Source organism: Onychostruthus taczanowskii, unplaced genomic scaffold, assembly GCF_017590055.1.
Source record: "Onychostruthus taczanowskii isolate IOZ18803 unplaced genomic scaffold, ASM1759005v1 scaffold20, whole genome shotgun sequence".
Taxonomy (NCBI): domain Eukaryota; kingdom Metazoa; phylum Chordata; class Aves; order Passeriformes; family Passeridae; genus Onychostruthus; species Onychostruthus taczanowskii.
The window spans coordinates 2300451-2324402 of record NW_024499240.1 but is presented as its reverse complement, the minus strand read 5'-3'; the positions used below and the strand labels follow the sequence as shown (position 1 = coordinate 2324402).

Sequence of the window (23952 nt, the reverse complement as noted above, 5' to 3'; positions counted from 1 at the left end):
TGATTTTCTATTGATAAAGAAATAAAGTGCCATAGGACAGACTCTGTCTTTAAAAAACTGAGATCCCGAAGAGAAATGGCATCTCCACTACCTCAAAACCCAACTATTTTAAGTGTAGTTATTGTAAAACTGCCACTGCAGAACACAGCCTGCAGGCATTCAAGTTTAGAGCCTACAATGTTTCTAGTGATCAGAATTTCAGATGTGTTTAGTTAACAACTGAGATAAGAGTAAGACATGTGGTAGTGTAAGGCAATAAGCATAACCTCTCCCCTCTTAAAAGTGAGATTGGCATTATTCAGTGAACTGCTTTTTTAGATAATCCCCCAGGCTCTATTGGAAATTGCACCACTAATAATTTTTTTTTAATGTTATTTCCCTAATGTCACTTTTCTGCCTGGCATTGCTGAGTTTCTATTATGAGCACATATGAGCTATTCAATAGATTAAAATCTTTGTAGCATTAATACTTGCCAAAACGATTAGACTATAGCATATATTGGTTTTCAAATGAGATTATAAAGGGAGTGGTACAACACCTCCTTATTTATTGGTGGTGATGCAAAGTTTATTAGAAGAGATGGCAACATGACACCAACACGTGTAATTATTCTGAGTAATACACAATCAGCTACAGGGTCTTCAGCTGAAACATCCTTATACTGTTAAATCATCTCACACCTTTGCAGCATGAGAGTTTCATTAGTTTTGAAGGTGCTGTCACATAATGGTTTTGCCCAAGAAGTAGCTGTGTGACTTGGAAGCAGGGAATTCTTTTGTATTTAAACTAATGCTACAAAGTGAATGCAGAAAGTTACCATGCCCTGATTGCAGGAACAGTCTACATATAAAAAAATGTATCAACCTTCATCCTAACCTAGGAAGTAGCCAAACAATTTGAGGAGTGTGAGAATAGAAAGTGGACTGTCAAAAGACAAGAAATTGTTCCTGAGAGTCTTAATGGATCAATTCATTGAACACTGTCTCTCTGAAAACTGGACCATGGAAAATGCATCTGACTCACCAGTGATTAATTTTTTGGTTTAAGAAACATACACGGATTAATGGGGTGTGCCTGATAATAGCATGTGGTTATTCAGGGTGTGAATAACCTCTAGGGTCTGTCAAAACAGGTGGCTTCAGGGTTAGTCTTCAGTGAAAAAGCGGAAAAGCAGAAAAAAAAAATTTATTGAAGAGGCACACAGCAGATGAGAAGGGCATATGAGGGTGAAACAAAATGTTATTAAAGTACAGTATCTCTACAATACGGTATTACACTAGCTTTGAAGAATATTAACATCAAATGGTCAATTATATTAATTTTTCCAGATATATAATCTTAGAACTAGTCAGAAAAAGGACTTTAATACTTGAATGCAATGTTCTATTTTTTTTTTTTTTTTCCCTACGGAGAAAAAAAGGAAGGTATAAACGCTTTGACGCTGGCTATTTTTCAACTTTTGTTAAACACTGGGCAAAATATTACCTGTATAAAGAGTTGCATGTACTGGCCAATGCCTTCTGGTCCCACAGCACAGCAGGAACGGCGCTCTGTGCTGACACAGGTACGCAGCGCGTTAGTGCCCGATCTGCTCAGTTACTGCACAGAAAAGCTGAGGTGCCGTCATGCTCAGCGAGCAAACTTCAGATCAGCCTGAAACCGCTCCTGATGGCGGGAGCTCGTCACCTGTGACACCGCGGGGCTCAGCCGGGTCCCGGCAGCGGGCACAGGGCGGCCCAGCCCCGATGGCCGGGCTGAACACCTTGATCCCCCACGGCGGGGTCCGACCGCATCCCGGCCCCGCGCTCCGCGCCTGGCTCTCCCCACCTGTGGGGATTTCGCCTCGCGCCCTGGTGGCTGGAATGGGAAAGGGCTGAGCCCGAGGCGGCCGCCGGGACGTTTCGCTCGGGGAGAGGAAAATTCCAGCCCAGAGGAGCGGCCCTGCCCCCGCTGGCCGCTGACAGCCCGCGGCCGAGGCCGAGCGGAGTCCCCGCTCCGGCCGCAGCTGGAGGGACAGCCGGGTGTGTGGGGACAGCCGGGCGTGCGGGGGCGGGCGGGAGGGAGGCGCTGGGACGGGAACAGGGAATCTCTGTCTCCGTGCGTGCCGGAGCGGGGAAGGTTCCGCATTTCAAGTTTCTCGCCGCGAAGTTCGGTTTTTTTTTTTTTTTTTTTTTTTTTTCTCCTACGCCCAAGGTGTGGTTCCAGGACCTGCAGGAGCCTGGCGCAGGCCGTGACCGCGGCCGCCGCCTCGGGCAGGCGCCGAGTGTCCGCGCCGTAAACAGCGGGAAATGCCCGGGCTCGGGGGCGAGGCGGTGCCGGGGGCTGCGGCGCGGGGCCGCCTTCCTCAGCCCGCCCCGAGCAGGTGAGGCGGGGAGCCGCGGCTGTGCGGGCGGGTCCCCGGCTTGCGCCCGCCCTGCGCTCCCTTGGCCGCCGGTATGGACGGTATGGACGGCCGCGCTCGGCCGGCGGCCGCCCCGCCACCCTCAGGGTAAGCACAGCTCACGGCGCGGGCGGGAGCGCGGCCGCCCCCGGCTCCGAAGGAACAGCCGGCGGGAGCCGGGGCCGTGCCGGGCCGTGCGCGGGGCTGGGTGAGGTGAGGTGAGAGCGAGGGGGCAGCTCGGGACGGGGAGGCCGGGGCTGTGCGCGTCCGGCTGTGAGGTGCGTTGCTTGGGACGCAGCCAGCGGCGAGAGGCGGCTCCCCAGCGCCGGGGGCGGGCGTGCTCCCTGCGCCCCTTCCCGGGGCTCCTGCGGCGGGGGGAGGCGGAAGCCCCGGGCGGGACCGCGGGCAGATGGAGCGGCGCGGCCGTTAAACGGCTGCCTCGACGGCACCTCGGCCGCTTCTCCCGGCAGCGGCGGCGGGACCGGCCCGTCGGGCCGCGCCGCCCTCCTTGGCCGTGCCCGACCGAGCCGCGGCTGCAGCGCCAGCCCCGCGCCGCGGGCAATTCCCGCAGGGACGAGCCGCGACCCGCCCGCCGGCGTTGCCGCCAGGTGCCTCGGCCGGACTGCAGCGCTGCCGGCGCGGGACCTGCCGGGGGGCTCGGCGCCTCTGGCAAATCACTGCAGGTCAGCACTCGCCGGTCGGAGCATCCTTAGGTGTGCGGAGTCAACTTCAGCTCTCTGGGTGAGAGTCGCGGCGGTTTGGGAGGGCTGCGCCCTCCTCGGTGCTCTGGGAACTGCCGGCGCTGGGGAAAAGAAAATAAACAAGCAGCATCTGTTTGGAGTAGTAAAAGGGCTAGCTTGTTTCTTTTTACGTGTTAGGCCCCTCTGTTTTTATTTTGCTTGTAGTAGAAAATCTAACGTTAAAGAAAATATTTTTAAATTCCTAAGTAAAACTACCGCAGTTATAGATCAGGAGGAGGATTTTTCCTTAACTAGCCAGGTACATTTGAAGAAAATTAGTTTACTCAGTGAGTTCACTAGGAACTGGAGTGAATCAAAACACTGGTAAGACTGCTGAAGTTATCTGTAAATAGAATAGACAAAATACATGGTGGGTGTGTCTTTTAACATGAACGTTTTTGTGAAACTTCCATACTGTTGGCAAAAATGGATTACTTGGATTGCTGACCGAGCGGCTACAGGATAAACAGGTGCAGAAGACTGCAATTTACTGTAGTATTTGCCGCAGTAATCGAATCAGTTTGAAGTCATGGCTGTAGTGAATATGGAAGACTCATAAACTGTATTTATTCACTTAAGGCCTTGTCACCATTCCACATTTATATGTAGCTGTTGAGAAATTGACTTTATATTGTTAATCAGTGTAGAAGGTATAATTATAATATAGATAATTACTGCATTTTGAAGACTCTAAGTACTTAAGCATATTATCCTACTGAGTGTAGGATAATAGGTTTCTTTTCCAGGTTAGGGAGTGGCAAAAACAGTATGTCTTGAAAGTCTTCGGTTTTACTTGTGAGCAGGAACATAAAAACAAGCAAAAAGACACAATTAAAACTTTGGCTCTTCTGACAGTTCCTCTAGGCCTGTTGCTTGCCATAAAGCTGTTTGACATAGTGAATTTTGGCTGCCGCTTGACATCTAAGTTCCCTTTATGTGACTTCATGCATCTGCCAGCATCCAGCTCTCAGTTTTGAGATGAATGTAGCTAACAGTAGTGCTCATTGCATTAGCCCTGCAGAGAGATTTTCAGGCCTTTTATCAGCTGTTCACATATAACTTAGTACTTAGAAAATCAAATTTCCATGCCTTTCTTGCTGCAAAAGTTCTTTATTGACAGTCTTAACTATTACCCTAAGATGGTCTCATTTGCTCATGAAATGCTGGATTTGAGGAAAAAAATGTGGATATACCAGAAAAGAAGACAACTCCCAGTTTTACTGAAAATAGTCCACAAAAACATTTTTGAATAGTACACAGCTACTGTTCCTTCTCTGTGATGATAGGAAAATTTGTGCAATCTGGGAAGAATTTCAGTTGAAATAGCGTTTTTCTTTAAATGTATTACCAAGTGATGTAATATAGTGCATTGCATCTCTTCTTTACTTGTTTAGCCAGGTTGAAAGTGTTGTTAATCCACAACTGAAAACTGTTTACTAGCCAATGTATTCTTAAATCACTGTTTGAAGTTCTGTGGAGTAATTGTTGGTAACTCTTGACAGCTGAGAAAGTTTGTTTTTGCTAACTGCTAAGAAGGTAGTGTTTTGTAAATTTTCAAGCACTGATGTTAGTTAGAGCTTGGAACTCCTTTATAACTTGATCACTGGTGGCTCTTTAATACAGAATTTTGTTATCAGATCTATGGGGACAAGCTGTGGGAAAGGATCCTGTCATACTTTTTTTTTTTTTTCCATGCAGGATTATGCTTTCCTATTGAAAAAATGTTTATTAAAACTGGTTGTGGATAAAAATATTTGTCTGAATTTGATGAGAAACATGCCCATGTTATTCTCTCTGTACATTCAAGGTAAATAAGAAAAGATTTTTTTAAAAATGGCCTCTGATGGATTTTCTTTTTCTTGGTTTATAATATGGTGAATAGAGACTGTGCCCAGCAACTGGCTGGAGTATTTTGGAATATGATGAATAGGAGGTGTGCCCAGTAACTGGCCATGACACATCGTTTCTCCTGGCAGGAGAAACTTGGCTGGACAGTTAGGGAGTTTTATAGCTCATCTATCGTACCCTGAGTCTGAGCAGCACTCGCAGCATAGAGCTCCTGCCAGGCCAGTTGACAAAGTCTGCTCCTGTTCATCACAGAGCTGAATGTGCTTTATGAAATTATAGGAAAATGTGTGATTTAATACTTATAAATAAAAAAAGGAGTGGCTGTAGTTGGTATCCTACCTTCTGAACACAATTTTCCTACTGTTGCTGGACAGCAATCCTGTAACCTGGCGTAAATACTTTTTTTTCATTACAAGTAGATGTCAGTAGTTGACACAGAATTTTTCCATGAGGAACTGTATTATGGCTTAATAAGTCATTAGAATATTGGAGCAAATGTGAATTTTAGTAAATGTAGTATTCATATCCTTTGAAATACTAGCCTTCATGTTGAGATCCACCTTTAATTCAATTGTATTGCTTCTAAGAATTTTATGTTATTTCATTTGTTCCTGTAAATCGTATTAAAAGCTATATGCTTGCATACAAAATAGCAGCTTCTGACCTGCTTTACCCAAGCAAACCCCCTTTGTTTTTATCGTTCTCATTGTGTGTCAAACAAAAACAGGCTTAGGAGATGGAGCTGCTCTCCAGGGCCTGAAGATAGAGCTGGCTGTGTGGGGAAAGGGGCGGGGCTGAACAGCTTTGATTAGCTTAGTCCCAAACCACTTTTCCTCTGTGTCTTCAGGTTCCCATTCACTGTTGCTTGGTGTAGTGGATGTAGTTAAAAATTTAAGAGCAGGAGAAATGTCTTATTCACATGATTTCCAGGGCTATCTCAGGTAGTAAGAGGTGTTTTCAGAAAACCCAAGAAATTTACCTTTCCTCTTGTATGTAACTGAGTTTTCATCAAATCATTTCAATCACATTATGAAGATGTCAGCTGTGGCACAGTTTTGGCAAATGTCTGGTGTCAAGCTTGGAATACTGATTTAAGCTCTCTTCCTTCTCTTTCAAGTGTTTGTTTGAGTCCGCTCACAACATAGCCACAGGTTTGTTCAAGTATAAATGAAAGTCCTTCCTGTTGGGGAGTGTGGGAAGGGACAGCAAGTGTAGCAATAGCTTCAAACCAAGCATTCTATGCCCAAGCCACAGCCCCAGAGTGGGTGTGGGGACTTGGGTACGTGTCTGAATTTGCTCAGTTTGGTGAAATTTACGTAAGGGTGAAACTACATTTTTCTCTTGCAATGAATTATCTGTTTCCATTGCTCTGTATATTGTATACATGTGTTTATCATTAAGTACAAGACCTTTTGTACTCGTGGTAGTGGGTCTTTCTTAGATGTGGGTCTATCTAATGGGTCTATTTTAGATGTGCTTCATTTCTTACACCTGGGACTTCAAGATAATACTTACATGTTCTTCTCACCCATGACCCTGATGAGGAACGAGTAAATGAGCAACAACAAAATGGAAAGAATTTTGAGAATTTGTGACTGGAGCTTGCTGGATGTTTGAAGCAGGGAGTTAACTCCTTTGTAGGTGGATGCCCATCAGGAGCCACTTGAATGCTCATCATTCCAGGGCCCAGTTTGCCAGCTGAGTTCCAAATGTACACATGATACTTCTTGAGGTTTCTTGAGGTGATTACATTGTTCTTCTCAGTGTATCTGCCTTAAGCAAGGCAACCTCAAATAGTGGAATGACACTGATGCCATTAACTGAATGTTGTATTTAAAAGCTGTTTACTCAAACTTAGTCAAGTCTGAAGTCATAGCTGGGTGCATATGGAATAGTTACTGGTAATGTTCCCTGTTGGAGTGTGTTGCTGTGGGAATGAGATCAAGAAAACATTAGGGGGTGGAATGCGGATACTAGGGAGAAAAAATGTGTAGGAGGGCATACACAAATAGAGATTAGCAGAGTTATTTCCAAGCTTTGTCCAAGTGTATTGGTATCCTGTGAAAAAGAAAAGTGAGAGCTAGATAGTGAGATATCAAAAGCATTTGAGGGGAAAAAGTGCTTGAGACTGGAAGGTGTGTTTTGGTGTTACCTTATGGTTGGTTCTTTTCTTTCTGCAGTTACTGGATTTTTTTTTCATCTACTTTAAATGGGATCACAGTGTTTTCCTAAACCTGAAGATGACTATTTGTTTTGAGTAAGCCCATGTGTGTTGGATGGAAGAAGAAAAGAGTCCATTGTAGGGGACCAAGACCTTAGATTCCAGAGGAAACTAAAAGTTTCCTCTTTACAGGACTTCTGTCATCTGACAGTCAAAATAATTGAGTAGGAATATTTTAAAGTCACAAACAAGTTGTTTCTCCTGTAATCTGGCAACACCTAAATAGGTCTCCCTTCACAAAGTGTAGTACCATTTCTGACTATCTCAGCTGTAACTTGGAAGAAAACTTCTGAGCATGCTGGATTTTCTAGCCTGGCTGCTGTTCTGGGCTGCCACTGTTGTAGTTTTGTGTGTGCTGGGGAACAGCAGATGCCAGATTATCCAGCCAGCTGTTTGAGCTGTAACAAAGTTAGCATGCTCAACTAAATATTTATTTTTTTTTTCTAGAAATTAACAAGTCAGTGTAATGAGTTGCTGTGTTAATGTAGTGGATACAAGGAATGCCAGGTGTTCTCCTTTATAGCTGCTTGCAAGTTAAACCAGATCTGATTGTGCACTTGCTTCTCGTCTCACCTGGCTCTCCCTTGCCCAGAAGCTGCCCTGCTGCTCTAACTTGAGTTCACAGAGCTGTCTGCAGTTTGAGGAAGTCGCTCTTCACTGCGAGTATCACTGTGTGCAGCTCTAAAAGAGCTGACGTCAGGGCATTAGAGGATGACAAGAAGTTGAGATGTTGGCTCCTAGGTTCCTGTAGAGTTCTGTGGCTGTGCCCAGCGTTAGCACAATGAAGAGGAAACTGACTGTGCAGCTTGCAACAATGGAGGGCTCAAGGGGGAAAACCACCCTGCTGTTCTGAGCTGTAGCAACCAATTAAAAACTTGATGTTTCACCTGAATTCTCTCCTGAGGTAAGATACCACAATTAAAAATGCAGCTCTTTATGAAGTGAATTTAAACACTTAGTAACTGGAGTTCCAGTAGAAGTGTTCTGACATAAAATCTTCATGTGATAGACTGATTGATATAACTGCATTTTTTTCATGGCTTAAGAAATTTTTTTTAATGCTGAAATGGAATACCATGGGAATTCTTGCAGAATTCAGAGTTCCTGGATTTGTTTTTGTTTGCTAGGAGGTTATCCAGTTCAGAAGGGGCATGTACATTAGTTTTTGTAAATGATCAGAGTGCCATAGGTGGTTAAAGGATGAGTCCCTAATCTGTCTATGAAATATCTCCCTTGGGAACTTGTATTAATGTCAGATCTGCTGCATGTCTATGTTGTGAGGATTACTATTTTCAGTTAAAGAAAATAGAGCATGTGAATATTTTTAGCTGGGCTTAAGCATTCTTCTGTGAGAAAGCATTGGTTTTGCTGCAAGCTTTAGCTCTACTGAGGTTCTCATTGAAAAAATAGTACAGTTTGGAAGCTTTGTTAGCTGTGTTTTAAAAATACTTTCTGCCTGCTTATTTGATTTTCATTTATCTTCTGGAAATAGAGTTTGGTTTGGAATCTTATTTATTATTTATTATTGTTATTTATTATATTGTTGATCTTATATTATTATTTAATAATAGACAAACAAACCTCTCCTTCCCAAACAATGCAAACTGTTGCTCTATGTTAAACAAATGTTGTGAGCTTGAATTTTCCTCCAACAGAAAGAGACAAAAGACCTCCAACAAGGAAAACACCATCCTATCTCAAAAGAAGAGCATTAGAAATATGTTTATTTTTCTTTAAAATCAATTCAATTTTCAGTCTAATATTCCTGAGTTATTGATGCATTGATTTAACAATATTCTTTTTTGTTTTTATGGGCCTTGGTTTTCTGTTGATAATTAGTTTTCCCTTTTGGTATTTTATCTTAATTTAATTTCAGGCCTTCAGATGGGTTTTCTTCCAAAGACAAGCTTTTCTGTACACTGGGTTTGACTTTTAAACGTTGTGCAGTAGGAAGAGCATAAGCATTTTCAGCTCTGCCCATAATACAGACTTAAAATTGACAAAGTTTTCTGGAGGAGCTGCTTCTTCCATTTTTTTTTTTTTTTCCCACAAAACGAGTTACATTTTTTTGTTTCATTCAGTTTGACTGTTCGCTTGTTTTGTTTGGGTTTTTTGTCCATCTGTGTCATCCCCTCCCCCCATTGTTTGGTGTGCTGGGATCTTTGCTGAATTAAGTGAGTTAAATAAGAATGTTCAAGGAAATGGGACCATCAGTAGAATAGTGTTACTTTTGCCCAGAATCTTTTTATATGTAGGTATCAGAGTAATTTGAAGGGTATTAGGAAAGAATATGGTGTGCCAAGTTTGGTTTGTGGTTTTTTGTCATTTGCCATTTGTTTAAGTATCATTGTATTGCTCTTGACTTTCATGAAACCTAGCTCAGTCCTTCTGTATTGCCAAACTAGACTGACAAAATAACTGGGCACAATATTGCAGGTACAGGATAATTTACTGAGCTGGACATTGTTTAACTGTTATTGTGACAGCAGTGTTGAAAGCTCTTGTTGTGTGGGAGGAATAATGCTTTGTCTCTGATCTAAAAAAAAAAGAGGAGCCAAAATATTTATTAGTAACAAAGTTGAAAAAATGTTTACAACTTGTCTGCTGGGTGTAACTCTTTGAGGCAAAGATGAAGTACATTCTTTCCTAGTAGCTGTGGACTTTGACATTCTGTCCTCATTAAAAAATAATGTTTTGCAGAATTCAAAATGTAACCATTCTGGCTTTGACAGCATGGAAATTATTAGCATGGATGGATGGGTTTTTTACTTTAGTTAGAAAGACAAACAAGGTATATATGTTAGTTGATGACAATAGTGTAGTAGGTGGAATTTCTGATAATTTTAAGGCATTTGTGTAAAATCTGAAATTCAACCCAAGCCAGCAATTCAGGCTTTGATTTTAAAAATTTTAAATTAAAAAAAAAAACATTAAAATTTGGGCTATTTAATTCCTCATAAATCAGGTATCATTATATGTTGAAAGTCGTTCCCAGTTTCCCAGCTTTCATTTCTGAAGAGTTATTGCTTTTTCCATTTACCTTCTGAAGTCTCCAGACCTAAGCTTTTCTGTATCCTCTGCTGGTCTCTGATTCATGGTCTCTTACTTCCCCTTGCCTGCAATTTTGATTCTCTCCTTCCACCCACATTACAAATCAGCCTCACTAATTCCATCCTTGGCACCCTTCTTGAGCTATATTTACCTCATTCACCTTTGAAAGTACTCACTGCTTGGAGGAAGTTCCTTTTTGCTCAATCATAAATAAGTTTTAAAGTCTACAGCTACTACTAAAGAAAGATGTACTTCGTTTCTGCCTGAAGGGGTAAGAACCCAGCAAGCTGAGTGGATTTTTTTTAGCATTCTGGCTTTGTGCATTCTTTTACATCCTTCTCTAGAAAAAGCCTTGCCTTGCAGCTTGGTCTTTCTGTATGTGTGGGTTTTTTTTTGTTTGTTTTTTTTTTTTTTTTTTTGTTGGTTGGGGTTTTTTTCCCCCCTTTCCTTTTTTTCCCGGGTCTAATTCCTTTTCCCCAACTTCACTCTGAAATTATAAATTCTTCTTTTTAGAAATATGCTTTTGTGTTTAAAAATTATGTATTCTGTTTTACCTAGCTCCATGCATCTTATTCCCTTGTACTTATATAGGCATTGAGGATATTTTTCACTACATTGTTGAAGGAGAGAAGGGTTTCCCAGGCCCTTTTATGTGGCATTTTCAAGTGGGGTCATTGACTGTCTTTGCAGTTGCTGATCTCATCTGCTCACTTATCTATGGTTGAGTAATGCCCTGGACATTGCAGGACTTGAAGCTGAGGTCTCAAGGCTGGCAGTGGTAGCTACAGACATGAAGTCGAATTTTTTTTTTTTGCTTTATTCAAGCAAGTCAGAGTTTACCTATGACTTTGTTGGGCCAGTAGCAGTAATTTTATTCATGTGTTACCTGCTGTAATTTGTTGTAGAAATGAACTGATGGAACTGGGTCAGATGTGTCTTTACTCCTTCAGCTTCTTTGTGCTTCTTTCTTGCTTTCTGATGGTTGGTTGGGTTTTTGTTTTTTTGGAGTAGGGAGATGGCTCCGGTTTTCTGCCAAGTGATATGTGCAGGGATCAGAGAATTTTTGAATCTAGATAATTTTTGTGATTTGTTTTGATGTTCTTTTGCAGTGCATGGCACAAAATGCGTCCTGTCCTGTCCTAGGTATTGTTGAGGTATTCTCAATACACCTGGCAATGCTTGTTCACTTTTGTAGAAAAGCAAGGTGAAAATGTAGAAGACAGGGAAAACCAAAGCATTTTATAAGCACTTTCTCAGAGCTGGTTGTCGATAGTGAGGGGTGTAAGAGAGAGTCTGAAGAGGCTTATTTTGGAAAAGTAATAAGGATCTGACATCACTGTCTGAACTGTTGGAATCTGTCTGATTTCTAAGCATCTTTCTTTGACTGGTCTTACATTTCTGCTGCCCAAACATTCTTATAAACTTTCCAGTCTTCCTCCCAAAATACACTGCTGTAATGCATCTTTATCCATAAATCTTAAGTTAATAAAAAAGGAGAGAAATGCAATGAATTGTAAATGTTGAATGAAGCCTTAAAAGTATAAAATGATTTATTTTAGAAAAAAAAATAGGGATGTGGTATTATGATAGTTTTACAAATATTCAAACAAATAAATTTATTCTTTTTTTTTTTCCTTCTCTCTGGTGGTTTAAGATACTGCTTATGGGCTCCTGTTGTTAGTTTTTCTTTCTGCCCAAAAGTTTCCTGGATTTTGTAGTTATAATATGTAAAGCCTGCCAGCTAACAGGTTTACAGGAATTTTTTTTTTTAAAGACTGCTTGCCAGTACTCAATCCAGAATAAGATTTTATGTTAGAATTGAGACTGTTTGAAAATAATGACACATAACATTAATGCTGAGACTTCATCCTATACTGTTCTACTCCCATAGATGGAGTCTTTGAAGTGACTTGGTAGCCTAAGTGCTCTTGTGGAAGTATGGCTGCAGTGTTGGTCAGCACTCTGCCCCTCTGCACAAGAGGCAGCTGTCCTGCGTTCTGTCTCCACCAGAGAACAGCAGCTTCATGTTTCCTGAATGAAATCTGTGTATTCTCTGACAGGCTGATGCTGCCTCTTCCTGCTCATGGTGGACATGGACAGTAGGAAATGACGTGTCCAGTGAGTTGTTTATTTTGTAGAAATGTTTGTCAGGGCCACTTGGAAGAGCTTTAACAACTTAATGTAGGAACATTCTTGCAAAATTCTACCCTAGATCATTGAGAAGAGTGCAATTAATTTGCCAACAACATACTCTCAGGAGGGAAAAATGGTTAAGTATTCCAAGAGTCCTTCTGGACTCTTGGAAAACACAAGCTCCAAGTTGAGAAGTACTTTATAATGTTTTAACTTTCATTTTAAAATAATTTTAATAGCTTAATGATATCTGGAAAACTCTATCTACACTTACTGGCCTTTCCCACATCCTGTCACATCATATTTTGCATCTCAGTCATACACTGACTGTTTTCTTGAGTCAGTTTGTGGTATCATGTGAATAAATGCTCAACATGGTCGAAAGATCTCCCATCTGTCTGTAAAAGACCATGTGATCCTTTATCAAAGACAAAAGGGCATGGCTAAATGCAGCATAGTATTGGTTGGAATTGTAAACAGTCATTTACCTCAACTTAAAAAACTTTTGGCTTCTGATGATAAAATGAGATCCATCAGAAAATGTGAGTCACATTCTCAAACTGACGTAGCTGTACCACTATTGTGTACCATTGTGCTTACCAGTGACTTTGATTAAGAAATATTTTCACTTAACTATTGAAGTGACAGAAGAAAGAAGTGGCTTGATCACTTGGTCAGTGAGAAAGGCTGATTCATTCAAAGATCTGACACTGGATGTGGAAATTATTTCTTCCTCTTCCCCCCATTTTTTTTGTTTCTTGGTGTGGATTTTGAATAATTGACAGAAGTTGCATACCTCGCTCCCTCCCTTATGGACTCTCCAGGTAGAAGGAAGTTTGTGTGTCTTGTTCTCAGCTGAGTAGTTTGCTGCTGCTGTTGAGCTGGTAGATTCAGTTTGTTGCAACTTCATGTTCTCTTCTTCAGTCAGAAGAAGCCTGTGATAAGTTGCTGGTAATCAAATCATGGAAGTTTGGGGTAGTTCCTTCTCCTGTTTTTAATGTTAGACAAGGCTTTTGTTTCTTTGTCTGTAGCTTGTGATGTTTTTTGTAGGATATTGTAGCTTGTGATGTTTTTGAGGTGTCAGCTTTGAATTTCTGCATTCAAAGATCCTTTCTGCTTTAAGCTAGCAGCATTGTGCTAGGGACTTCATATCCATGTAATCAACATTTCTAAAATTCTGATCATTGTCATGTTATGTGTGTCAAAAGAACGGTGGGATGGCCATTAGCCACAATTTCAGTCTCTTCTCTGATATGAAGCCAGAGTTCTTTTCATGAATTTCCTCTTTTGGGAGGCATTCAAAACTCAACCCATACTTACTGGGAGAGAGAAAGTGTACTTGGGGGAGGTCTATGGGCTTTAGGTTATTGGCACTTAGTTTTACTCAGCAGGGTGAGGGTGAACTTCAGAAAAGTTCACAGATTTGCAGCTGAGTTTTAGTCTCTCTTATTTATGTCTTGTTCTGCTTCTATGATCTGCATAGATAGCTGCTCATTAACTTTTTTTCAAATTGACTGCTCTGGTTTTCCACATGTTAATTTCAGTTTTATGACAACAAGTGAAGCACTGATATGCTGCAGTTAATTGTGGGGAAATAATGACAAATTTTGGAGATTTTAGCAAATGAACCGTCTGCAGCTTGTCCTGACCTATCTCATACCACTCAGGACAGGAGTGGGCACTCTGGTCAAAGTGATATTCTGATCTGCATTCTTGTCACTTTGGCTTCTTCTGCTGCACAGTGTTGGCAGTAATTTTGCCTCTTATTTGCCCCTACCACAGGCTGTTTTCTGGCCAGACCAATCCAAGGTTCTCTATGGCTCTTGAACCAGGGCCATTAACTTTGAAATAAGAAGATTGCCTTATATTGGTACTAGTAATTGCCTCTTTGTTTTCACTGAGATTGTGCTGATACACAGCTTACCATTGCTTGAGGATAAATGGGTAAAAAATGTGGATGTCTTATAGATATAGCTAGCAGAAGTTTCCTCATTTTATAAGTTTGTAGTGATTTAATGTATTCAATAAGGAACAATTTCTTCTAAAACTTTTGAACAAATAAAGTGGTAGAGTTAAGCACTCTTGGTCTTTCTATTTCTAGAGTGTGACAACATGTGAATGGCATGTTCATCAGTTACTGCATGGTTACGGAGTATGAGCATGTAAATAATTCAAAATGCTATTTGGCTGGCTACTGTCATGGGTAAGAATGTGGAAAATACTGCATTTCTGACAGGATTCCGACTGTTGTGATTACTCAGGATACAGAATTATTAAATAATCCATGCTATGTCGGATCAAATGTTTTAGACATACATTCTTTTAGGCATTTTACAGAGATTTTCTGCTGTATTCAGGAATAACTTCTAAATCCAGGATGAACTTGCAGAGGTGGTTTCAGATATCAGGAATTTGTGTGTTTTACAGGCTTTAGGAGATCTGGCAGCTTAGGTATTTTTGTCCTTTCTTTTGAAATCCATGAGGTAAGAAAACCCTTTTTGTCTGAAATTTCTTGGGTGCATTTTTTACATGACTTTTTGGGTGGGAGAAGTGTGTTACTGTATTTAGTTAACATTTATAAACTTAAGTCACATTGTATTGAAGTTTGCAGTAAAGCTCTATTTGCTCTATAGGTCAGGTGCATACCATGTAAGAATTTTCATAAGGAAAGAACCAGGAAGATAAAATGCTGCTAAGTTGAAGGGTGCTGTTTCTTATAATGACAAGGCACTCAGTTATGGGGACTCTGATAAATAAAGCCTGTAGACAAAGTGCCCAGCTGTACTTTAAGATGAAAACAGGATGTTGGTTGTATTACTGCAGGACTGCTGTATAAATCAAAGGATATGCTGTTATTGCTGTTTAAGGAAGCTGTACTCCCTTTGAGTGGTTCTGTATATAAAAGAATGGTAATTGCTGTGCTTATCAAGGACTGGCAGTTCTCCTTTCCCAATTGTGACCTGGTGAATCCACCTCTAGCTCATGACTTAAAGCCTTGCCAGTTATTTTAATCCCTTATTCAATAGGACAAACAGAATGGGGTTATTTTTACCTCTTTATGATTGTTTAGAACAAGTAGAAAACCCCTTCACTATATTTAAGTCAAAGGTGATTTTACTGAGGAGGATGTGAAATATTTCCCCAGTGCCTGTTAAACCCTGTTGGTTCAAGCTGTGTCCAGTTAATCGTGGCATCTGGAAATGGCCAGGTGGCTTTTTCCCTGTGCCAGTGTCCTTGCTGGGCTTTGTTTTGCATTCACTTGTAGCCTCTTTAAATTTTTGTTTGATCGCCTAAGCCATTTTTGATTTGTTCTCATATTCTCTTTTAAAGGACTTCTTTGCTCTGTTTGTACTGTTCTACTGCTTCTTAATGCCAGCTAGAATGGTGTTGCCTTTGTTTTTAAAATTAATAGTTTTTATGCTTCTAAGCACTATATGCACGTATACTTTCCCTCCTCAGGAAGAAGGTATGCCAAAATACTTTTCTGCTTTTGATTTCTACCAGTTAATTTTTGTCTTCAGGGAAATAATAGAATTATTTGACTTGGAAGCAACCTTTGAAGATCATCTATTCCAACCTGTGGTAGATCTGTAGTGCACTGTAGAATGGCCCAGATTGTTATTTAGGAAATACAAGTAAGTTTTTCTTAGGCATAAACAGTTTACACTAATTAGTAGAGTGTTGTCATCCTCTTAGCATTTGTACTCAAGCACAGAGTTAGCCTCCCTGCAGTGAGAATCCTGAGCATGAATCAGATGGGAAACTATGCTGCTGATGGAAGCAGAGGAACACAGAAAGAAAGGGAAAAGGCAGCAATGGTGAGTCACGTGTGCAGTACTCTAAGGGAGAGTAGATATAATTCACTCCTGAAAGAATATTGACACAGCAGAAACTTAATATTGTTTTAATATCAATTGTGCTTTGTACTGAAACATAAACTCATCTTTCAGATGCATAGTTTTCATAAAATTTGATACATTATGTACCATCACTTACCTACATTTCACTGAAGTTCTGTGGGGGATTGATATTGCAGGAACTCGGTAGGCAGCTGTGTTCAGGCTCTCGATATCTATTAGTATCTCCTTTTCGTAATTCCTGATTCCTTATGGTACCCACTTTTCAGTTTGTTTTTTTTTAAATTAATAATGTTGATAAAATAACTTTAAAACTAGAATTTGACTGTATTCTAATAACAGGTAATGATGTGTGTTTTTGAAGAAGTAAGGCCTCTAGTCTACTTCTTTCTGCTTTTTCACAGGGGAGGCAGAAGTCTCAAAATCTTAAATATGTCTAATTTCTTTACTAAGCAGTTGTAGAAATTAATAAGGTGTGAAGTCTTTTTTTGAAACACAAGGAGTTTCTGTAGCACTGATCAAGTTATGTTGGGTGTACTTGGGAGGACACGATATTACATGCTGAGATAAAAAACTTCTGTGAAGGGGAGCCTTTTCTGGGGCCAGAAACTAATTTTTGAAAACATATTTGTCAGTTATCAGGTGTGCTAGTGTCTGTAGCAGTGGTTTATTAAATAAGGATAATGTTTTAGGCTTGAACAGTGATTTTGGGAAATGCACATGATATCTAAAGAGTCATGCTTTCTGGTTATTAAAGATTAAGTTCTACCTGTTCATAGAAATATGTGGTTCTTTGACAGGCCAGAAGCATTGTTATCAGGAGACATGCTGTGGAATTACCCTGGTGTGACCTTGTAACTGATGGATTTGAAAAGCATTAAGCATTATTTGAACTGGTTCAGTAGTCTGAAGGCCTCTTAATTGTACTGCCAGTATTCTTTTTCTTAAAACATGCAATGAAGGGGGATGTATTCTGGACTGCTTGTCTCAGTTACACACTCACACAGGCAGCTCTCACACTGCACTTGTATTATACCTTAAAATAATTGTGATTTGTTTGCTTGTTTGGTTTATTTTAACTTTGAGCAAGTGCTACAAATCAAATAGCCGTTGCTTTTGATTAGTAACTTAAACCTTGGCAAGTGCGTAAATTCCTCAGCAGGGCACTGGTTTTGAAGAGCTGCTTATGTTCCAGGGGAAAACTTTTGAACAGATTGTTTCAGAACATGTGATTTTAATTTTTAAATTTTTTTTCCTGCTTCTGTACTACATTATCTGCACTGATTTACTCCTTTCCTCCAGGAAACACATTTGCATTAAAGATCCGGCCTTCTGTTTATTTAGTTCCTGCTGCCTATTGCTTCCATGGGATCCTCTTTGACCTTACAATTAGCAGAAAAATAACTGCTATCCTGGGAATTAAATCAAGAACAAATTAAGTACAAGGAGCTGATAAATTCTGATTGGTTCTTTCACTGATCAAACTTCTCTTTTGGCATGCCAAGATACTCAGTAGTAAAAATAAAGAAAAAGATTTAAAAAACCATAAGGAGAATGTTTTTCATAGAACTTCTGATGCTTCACTTAAGGCTTTAAACTTATAGGGGAGGGAGGGATTCACAGGATCCTATTGTTAAACATTGGCTTTATCATCAGAAAATGTCAGTATTTTCTGGAAGATACTCTAACCTGGCCTGAATCAATTCTTACTGATCTGAGCTGTTTTGACTAACTGATTGTAAATAGAATAGTTGCATTGCAGTGTAACATTTCATAGTCCCAGCTGATACACCCCGAGTTCTTTTTAATTTGGTCAGCGGATGTAAGGACTCCTGCTGCAGTTACTGCAATACTGGAATAATAGTAAGTGTAATAGATCATTCATGCTTTTAAGCTTAATGATATACAGAAAATTCAGTGAAATAACAGTGAGGGATCGCCTTTGTTGGTTTATTTAAATTGTATTATGTTATTATAATTCTGTTGGAAATAAGCAAGACTGATGAGAGATAAAGCTGTCATATCAAAGAATTGAAAGGCTTGACCCCAATGTTTTGTGCTTAATGTCACTTTAAATGTCTAGGCTTCCTAATTTAGTCTGATTTGAACATAACAGTGTCATGTTTGGAGACACAGGATGCCAAGAAAGGAAGCAGATGATTTACATCCCTTGAGCTTCCCTAAGTGGGAGTTTCAGATTTGAATTTAGCAGTAAAATAATGAGATTTTAAATGATAAAAAGAGGTGGGGTACCAAGGCCTGCAACTAAATGCCTTGGCAACTAAGCTGGTATATACTTTTGCCAAAATGGAAGGGATGATTGCACTTTGTCTTTTTATTATTTAAAAAAAAACGTTAAAATAATATGAACAGGAGTGGACAACCTGAAAAGGCAGTTTCATCTCTCCAGTGGAGAAGATAAGAACCTAGCAGTTTTAAGTTTATGATTGGACTGAATGATTTTAAGGGTCTTCTCCAAGATAAATTATTCTATTTTTCTGTAATTTCCTTCACCCAGTCACTTGGCTTCATCACTTAACATCAATGGTGATAAAGTTATGCAGTCATGTAATTGCAGAAAGATAGAGAGAAATGACAACTTGGCCTAGCTGTAGATTTTTTCTTGCAATTTTCTCCAAAGTTTTTGTCATTGTTACTATTCTTTGCTTTTGACAGTCACAGCCATCTTTGACACCAGAAAGCTAATGGCATAGAATATTTTTAAAGGCTGTTGGGTCATATTTGCAGTCTGAAAAAATGTTTCACAAAGCCTGCAATGTTACCATGGCAAAGGTATCCCCCATTCAACCCTGTTTCACATTGGCAAATATGCAGAAAATGGAATGTTGAGAATATAAATGATGGTGAGCTTGGGAAACCATGCAACCTTAGGCACAGAAATAGTGCACTGGTTTGAAGTGTTTGAAGAACATCCATTTTTTAGCCAGGTTAGGGGTTTTTTTTGTTCAGCAAAGAGATTCAGCCAGGCTGCTGGTGAGTATTTAGAAGGTGTGGTCTGGTGATGTGCATCATGATTAGCAGTGGGACCCAGTGGGGTTGTGTAGCCAATGGCTGGTCCTTAGATCGAGAACATGGCGAGAGGTGGGTGGACTAGCCTAAGAATCACTCAGTTTCCTCTGTCTTTACCTACTGTCACTCCTAATCTGACAGGTGAATTCTGCTATCTCTTAGCAACAGGCCATGCCATGTTTGAGGCTCTTTACATAAATTAAGTGACAAAGTTGTATCCTATTTTTCTGCTCCCTGTCAATGTGTCTGATTCAATACTAGACCAGCTTTGTCCACAAAAATGTCATTTGTGGCTGTCCCAGAACTTTGAACACAGAGCCACTTATGTATTATGGTAGGGGCAGTAACATGATTGCATCAATTTTCCATCCACCATCACTCCTCATGTTCTACTGAAATTGTTAAAGAAGTGTTCATGACTCTGGGGTAGAAACTGGGACAGGGACAGGATTGTCAAAGTGTGATGGGGCTTCTGCATCATAGGTTTTGGACTCCTCCTGGGAGGATTATCATGATAAGGGTCAGCTGTCTTTAAGTTTTTAATTTGGCAGAATCATAAGATGGTTTCACTGAACATTACAAAACGGGCTTTGCATGTGTGGTTAGCTTATGCTGTAAAGCATGCCATACAGACAGATATTTTTGTGTCTTCTGGATTTTTTTTTAAATCATGTAGTACTTGGTTGTTCATTTAAAAGAAAATATTTGTGTTCTAAAAACAAATGACCCGCACACAGCTGTGTAGCCAAGTGGCCCAGAGAAAATGAGTTCCCATGATCTATGTGAATGTGCAAGTGATGGGGACCAGAACTTGTTCTTTGTCCAGTAGTTCAGTTGTGCTTGGCCTCAAGGGAGCATGAAGCCATGCTCCTCATCCTGTTAACTTTCCATGGGAATGTAAGAATGTGCCTTGCAGTGTTGGCTAGGAATAGTTGTGTGTAGGGTTTTGTTTGACTTTTTAAAATTTCTTCTATCTAAATTCTTGTGGGTTGTACAGAAATTTGGACTAAATATTGATTTAGGAAGAGTGTTAAATTGTGTGGTACTGCAGTTTTTAAGAACTGGAAATAAATGTTTTGCATTGCAGTGACAAGAGCTATAAACCAATTTATTTTCTGTCATTTATGTTCTTGAACAAATACTTCTGTTCAAGGATAGTTGAAAAATGTAGGGAAGTATTTAGTCATCTGCATAAATAAATAACTTTGAAGTTCTGAGGTACTCAAGATGTGAAAACATGGATTATATTTGTTTAGTTTTTTTGTTCCACATTGGGTGAGACAGGACTAGGATTGGTAGAATCCTTTTTTGGTATTTGATTTTATGAGTCAAAATTTGGCTCTTTATTTGTTGGGGTTTTTTCCCCTTGGTGGGCCTGTGTCTTATCTAGATCTGAAAATTCTGTAATGGCATATCAGAGACCAAGTGCTGTTCCAGTTGCTAATGTCCAACTAGGAAATCTTAGTGCATTGGCTAGTTTCTGCTGTCTGGAAACATTATTCCAAAGCTGTGAAAAATTTGTATGTACAATGTACAAATTAACTATGAGCACTAATATCCTTAAATAAGGAAATTAAAAAGCAGAAGAAAACATAATTCAAAACAAAGACATGCTGGTTACTTCCATGTGTCTTCTAAGACAGAGCTTCCTCAAGGTTCATACTTTTAAGGATATGGCCTTGATGAACAATGTACCTACTTCCAAATTTGTCCACTTTCATTTAGCTGTTAATAATGGCATAAGTGTCAATAGAGGGATACAGAGTCGTTTATTGGAAGCATATTAGATTTCATCCAGTCTGTCTATTTTTTGCTTAAATAGTTACTTTATTTAGAATTGATGAAGTCCACTTCCATTGGTTGCATTCAGCACACGACCTTGCAGTGTTATTTGTAGACAGTATCATAGTTGATAGTGAACTGATGAACTGGGAAGTTATTGTATGAAGTGTTGGAAGTACAGTTACTCTGTGTCTACACACCCACAATTCAGTAGAAGCTCTTGCTCTCCCATTCCAAGCAGAGGAAATAATAACAGACAAATCTTGATAGTAGTAAGAATTATGCTTTGAGTTTTGTGGTTGGCTGGTGGTTTGTTTTGGTTTGTTTTGGTTTTTTGGTGTTTTTAAATTTGTTTTGGGTTTTGGTTTTTTTTTGGAGAGGGAGGTGTCTTAATTACTTTTGTATTAAATACATGATTTTTAAGCAATATTGACACCAGGCACTGATATTTTGATACCAAAATAAATTTCTTTTTTCCAGGTCACTAACTTTATACTTTAGTCTTTGTCAGGCAGAAACCCTTTATTAGCATGCAGGGTGCTTTAGTATGAGTCTACAAAGTAGGCAAATATGTGCTCAAATAAAATTTATATAGCTTTGGCAATCAGTACTATTACATAATGATCTGCCTTATCTAATGTTAAAGTCACAGCTATGTTGGCATATTTCTTTGCACATATATTTATGTTATGCTATCTAATAGCAAAATAATCTCCATATACAAATAGCTTTAAAAATACAGGGAGCAATCTCCTAGCAGAAAGAATGTCTTGGCAGTTGGAATAATTGCCAGTCCACTCTTGAACTTCTCTCTAAGAAGAAAAATTTAAAACTTTCTATTTTTTGAGAATTCTCGTCATTTGGAATAAGAAAAATCATAGCAGATGAATTGGTGTTCTAATTTATATTATGGTGCAACCGAACAAAAATACAACTTTGTTTATTTTCATTTGTTACTGATTGTACTTTCCAACTGAAAACTTAAATTGATCTATTACTTCAGCAACTAAAATGGTTGTGCATAGTCATATAGCGTCTGTTAGTTCAGAATCTGCTGAAATATCAAATTTATACCTTGAAGGGACTTTTTGTTTTAGAAAGTAGAAAGTAACTTGTGATCCAGGATGACCTCCAACTCTCCTTTGAAAATTGGTTAGTTTGCTAAATGAACAGGAATAGCACTTATTACAAATGTTTCTGCTTTAAGTCAAATGGCAGGGATTTGAAATTTGGGAGAGAAGAAGCCAACAAAGCAGATTAAATAGACTTCTGAGTTTAGCTTTGAAATAGGACTGTACTAAGTCATCTAGTTTGGATGAAGTATGATTCTTTTATGCATGAGAAGGAAAGTGTTTTAAAAGCATATGATAATACAGAATGCTGTGTTAAGACTTTTTCATATACTTTTTTTAAAGTTAATACTGTCCTTCCTTTCAGAGAGAGATCTGTTTGAGATTTTGCCATCTCAACCTTCGCAAAAAGTCGTGGTATGAAAAAAATTCTTTAGCTTTTGTATGAAAATGCACATGCTTTGGGAAGATTTTTTTCTTGAATTGTTTCAGAATGACCTGACAAACCCAAAATAGGTATCAATTCCTAGCCTGTCTTTTCAATAGCATTCTTGTGTTAATACTCTTAAATACCATTTTATTAATTTATAAAATATCCTGACATTTCTGAAGTAGGTGCCTTTTTTTTATGATGTGATTTATATTCTAGGGATATTTGTTGCTGGAAAATACGTTTGGAGAACAACTACAGAACCACTCCTGTTTTATACAGATGGGATTAGATATGCTCTGATTTGTCTGGAAAAGAATAAACAGCCAAGGAATTTCAAAATACAGTCTACTTGCAGTGCCACCCTGTGGCTTTCTTTCTTATGGCTTCTGTTAAAGCAACCAGTTTCTGTTGCCTCATCCCCAGCGGGAAAGTTACTTGTGAACTTATAAAATGTCTGTGTTCCTAGCTGCAGACCTGGTCTAACCAGGATAGTTCAGCACTTTTTTTTTGCCTATCTTTAACATTATTTGTCCTTGCTGAAACCTGCTTAGATTAAGAACCAGAAAGAGAATTTCTGAGCAATACCAGTTCATTCATCTCCTGGATCAAACCACTAAGCGATGCCTGGTTTGGTCATTGAAAAGGAAAGATCACATTAGAGCTGGAAAGCAAATGTGTCATTTCACAGCAGTAACTTGAAGGACTATGATAATTGGTCTCATTCAGTTCCAGCAATGTTACATATGCAAATATTTTATTTCCAGGTAGTCAGTTTTCTAGGCAGATGGTTTAACTTTAAAATTAGATTGTCTAGGTAGACACAACACTGCTTATGGAAGTAGTTGATTTTATTTTGTATTCAAGACATCTACATTTTTGTTGACTCAAACTGAAAGATGTCAGAGAGACTTTGTTTTTAAAAGCAGTGTTATGCTTTGAAGTAGTAATGCTTTGCCTTGCACCATTTTACAGAGTTGCTCAGATCTTGGTGGGATAAATATTTGAATGTTTAAGACTGGTTTTAGATATAGGAAGTAATATAATGTGGAAGACATTTCACAAGCAAGCACATAGAAAATAACTTTTCAGCACTGCACCTGCTTGGCATATCTTGGCGAGGGAAAGCTTTTCTTCTTCACAGCCAGCTTAGTTTTTGTAACATCTCTGCATGAAAGGCAGGGTTTTACCTGTCTGTATTTTCTTACTATTATTCTGGCAGGGAACAGCAGAACAGCCCTTCTGCTCAGGTGGGAGCTGTACATCCCTGCTCAGCGGGGCCTCAGCAGCGTTCCCTGGGCTTATGGCCACTGCCCACCTCCTCTCCCCCACACCCCAGAGGCTGTCCTGCCACTCCCTAGCGCTTGGATATGTATTTGGGTCAGTGCTCTCAGTGTTATAAGAGGTTT

At 39.6% G+C, this 23952-nt stretch overlaps 1 protein-coding gene across 6 annotated transcripts in view; it reads left to right on the top strand.

The window, feature by feature from the left end:
* The first annotated feature begins 2166 nt into the window (after window positions 1-2166).
* Window positions 2167-23952, top strand: part of COBLL1 (cordon-bleu WH2 repeat protein like 1) — a 78178-nt gene continuing 56392 nt past the window's right edge. For 2 of the 6 annotated variants that reach the window (XM_041403438.1, XM_041403437.1), the window contains exon 1: window positions 2167-2489. In XM_041403438.1, coding sequence (XP_041259372.1) covers window positions 2437-2489 — 53 coding nt within the window. In that variant the 5' untranslated portion in view covers window positions 2167-2436. Of the gene's footprint in view, window positions 2490-3028; window positions 3123-4819; window positions 4929-7991; window positions 8095-23952 lie in introns of those variants that run through there. The other 4 variants (XM_041403442.1, XM_041403441.1, XM_041403440.1 and 1 more) reach the window with 4 other exon arrangements.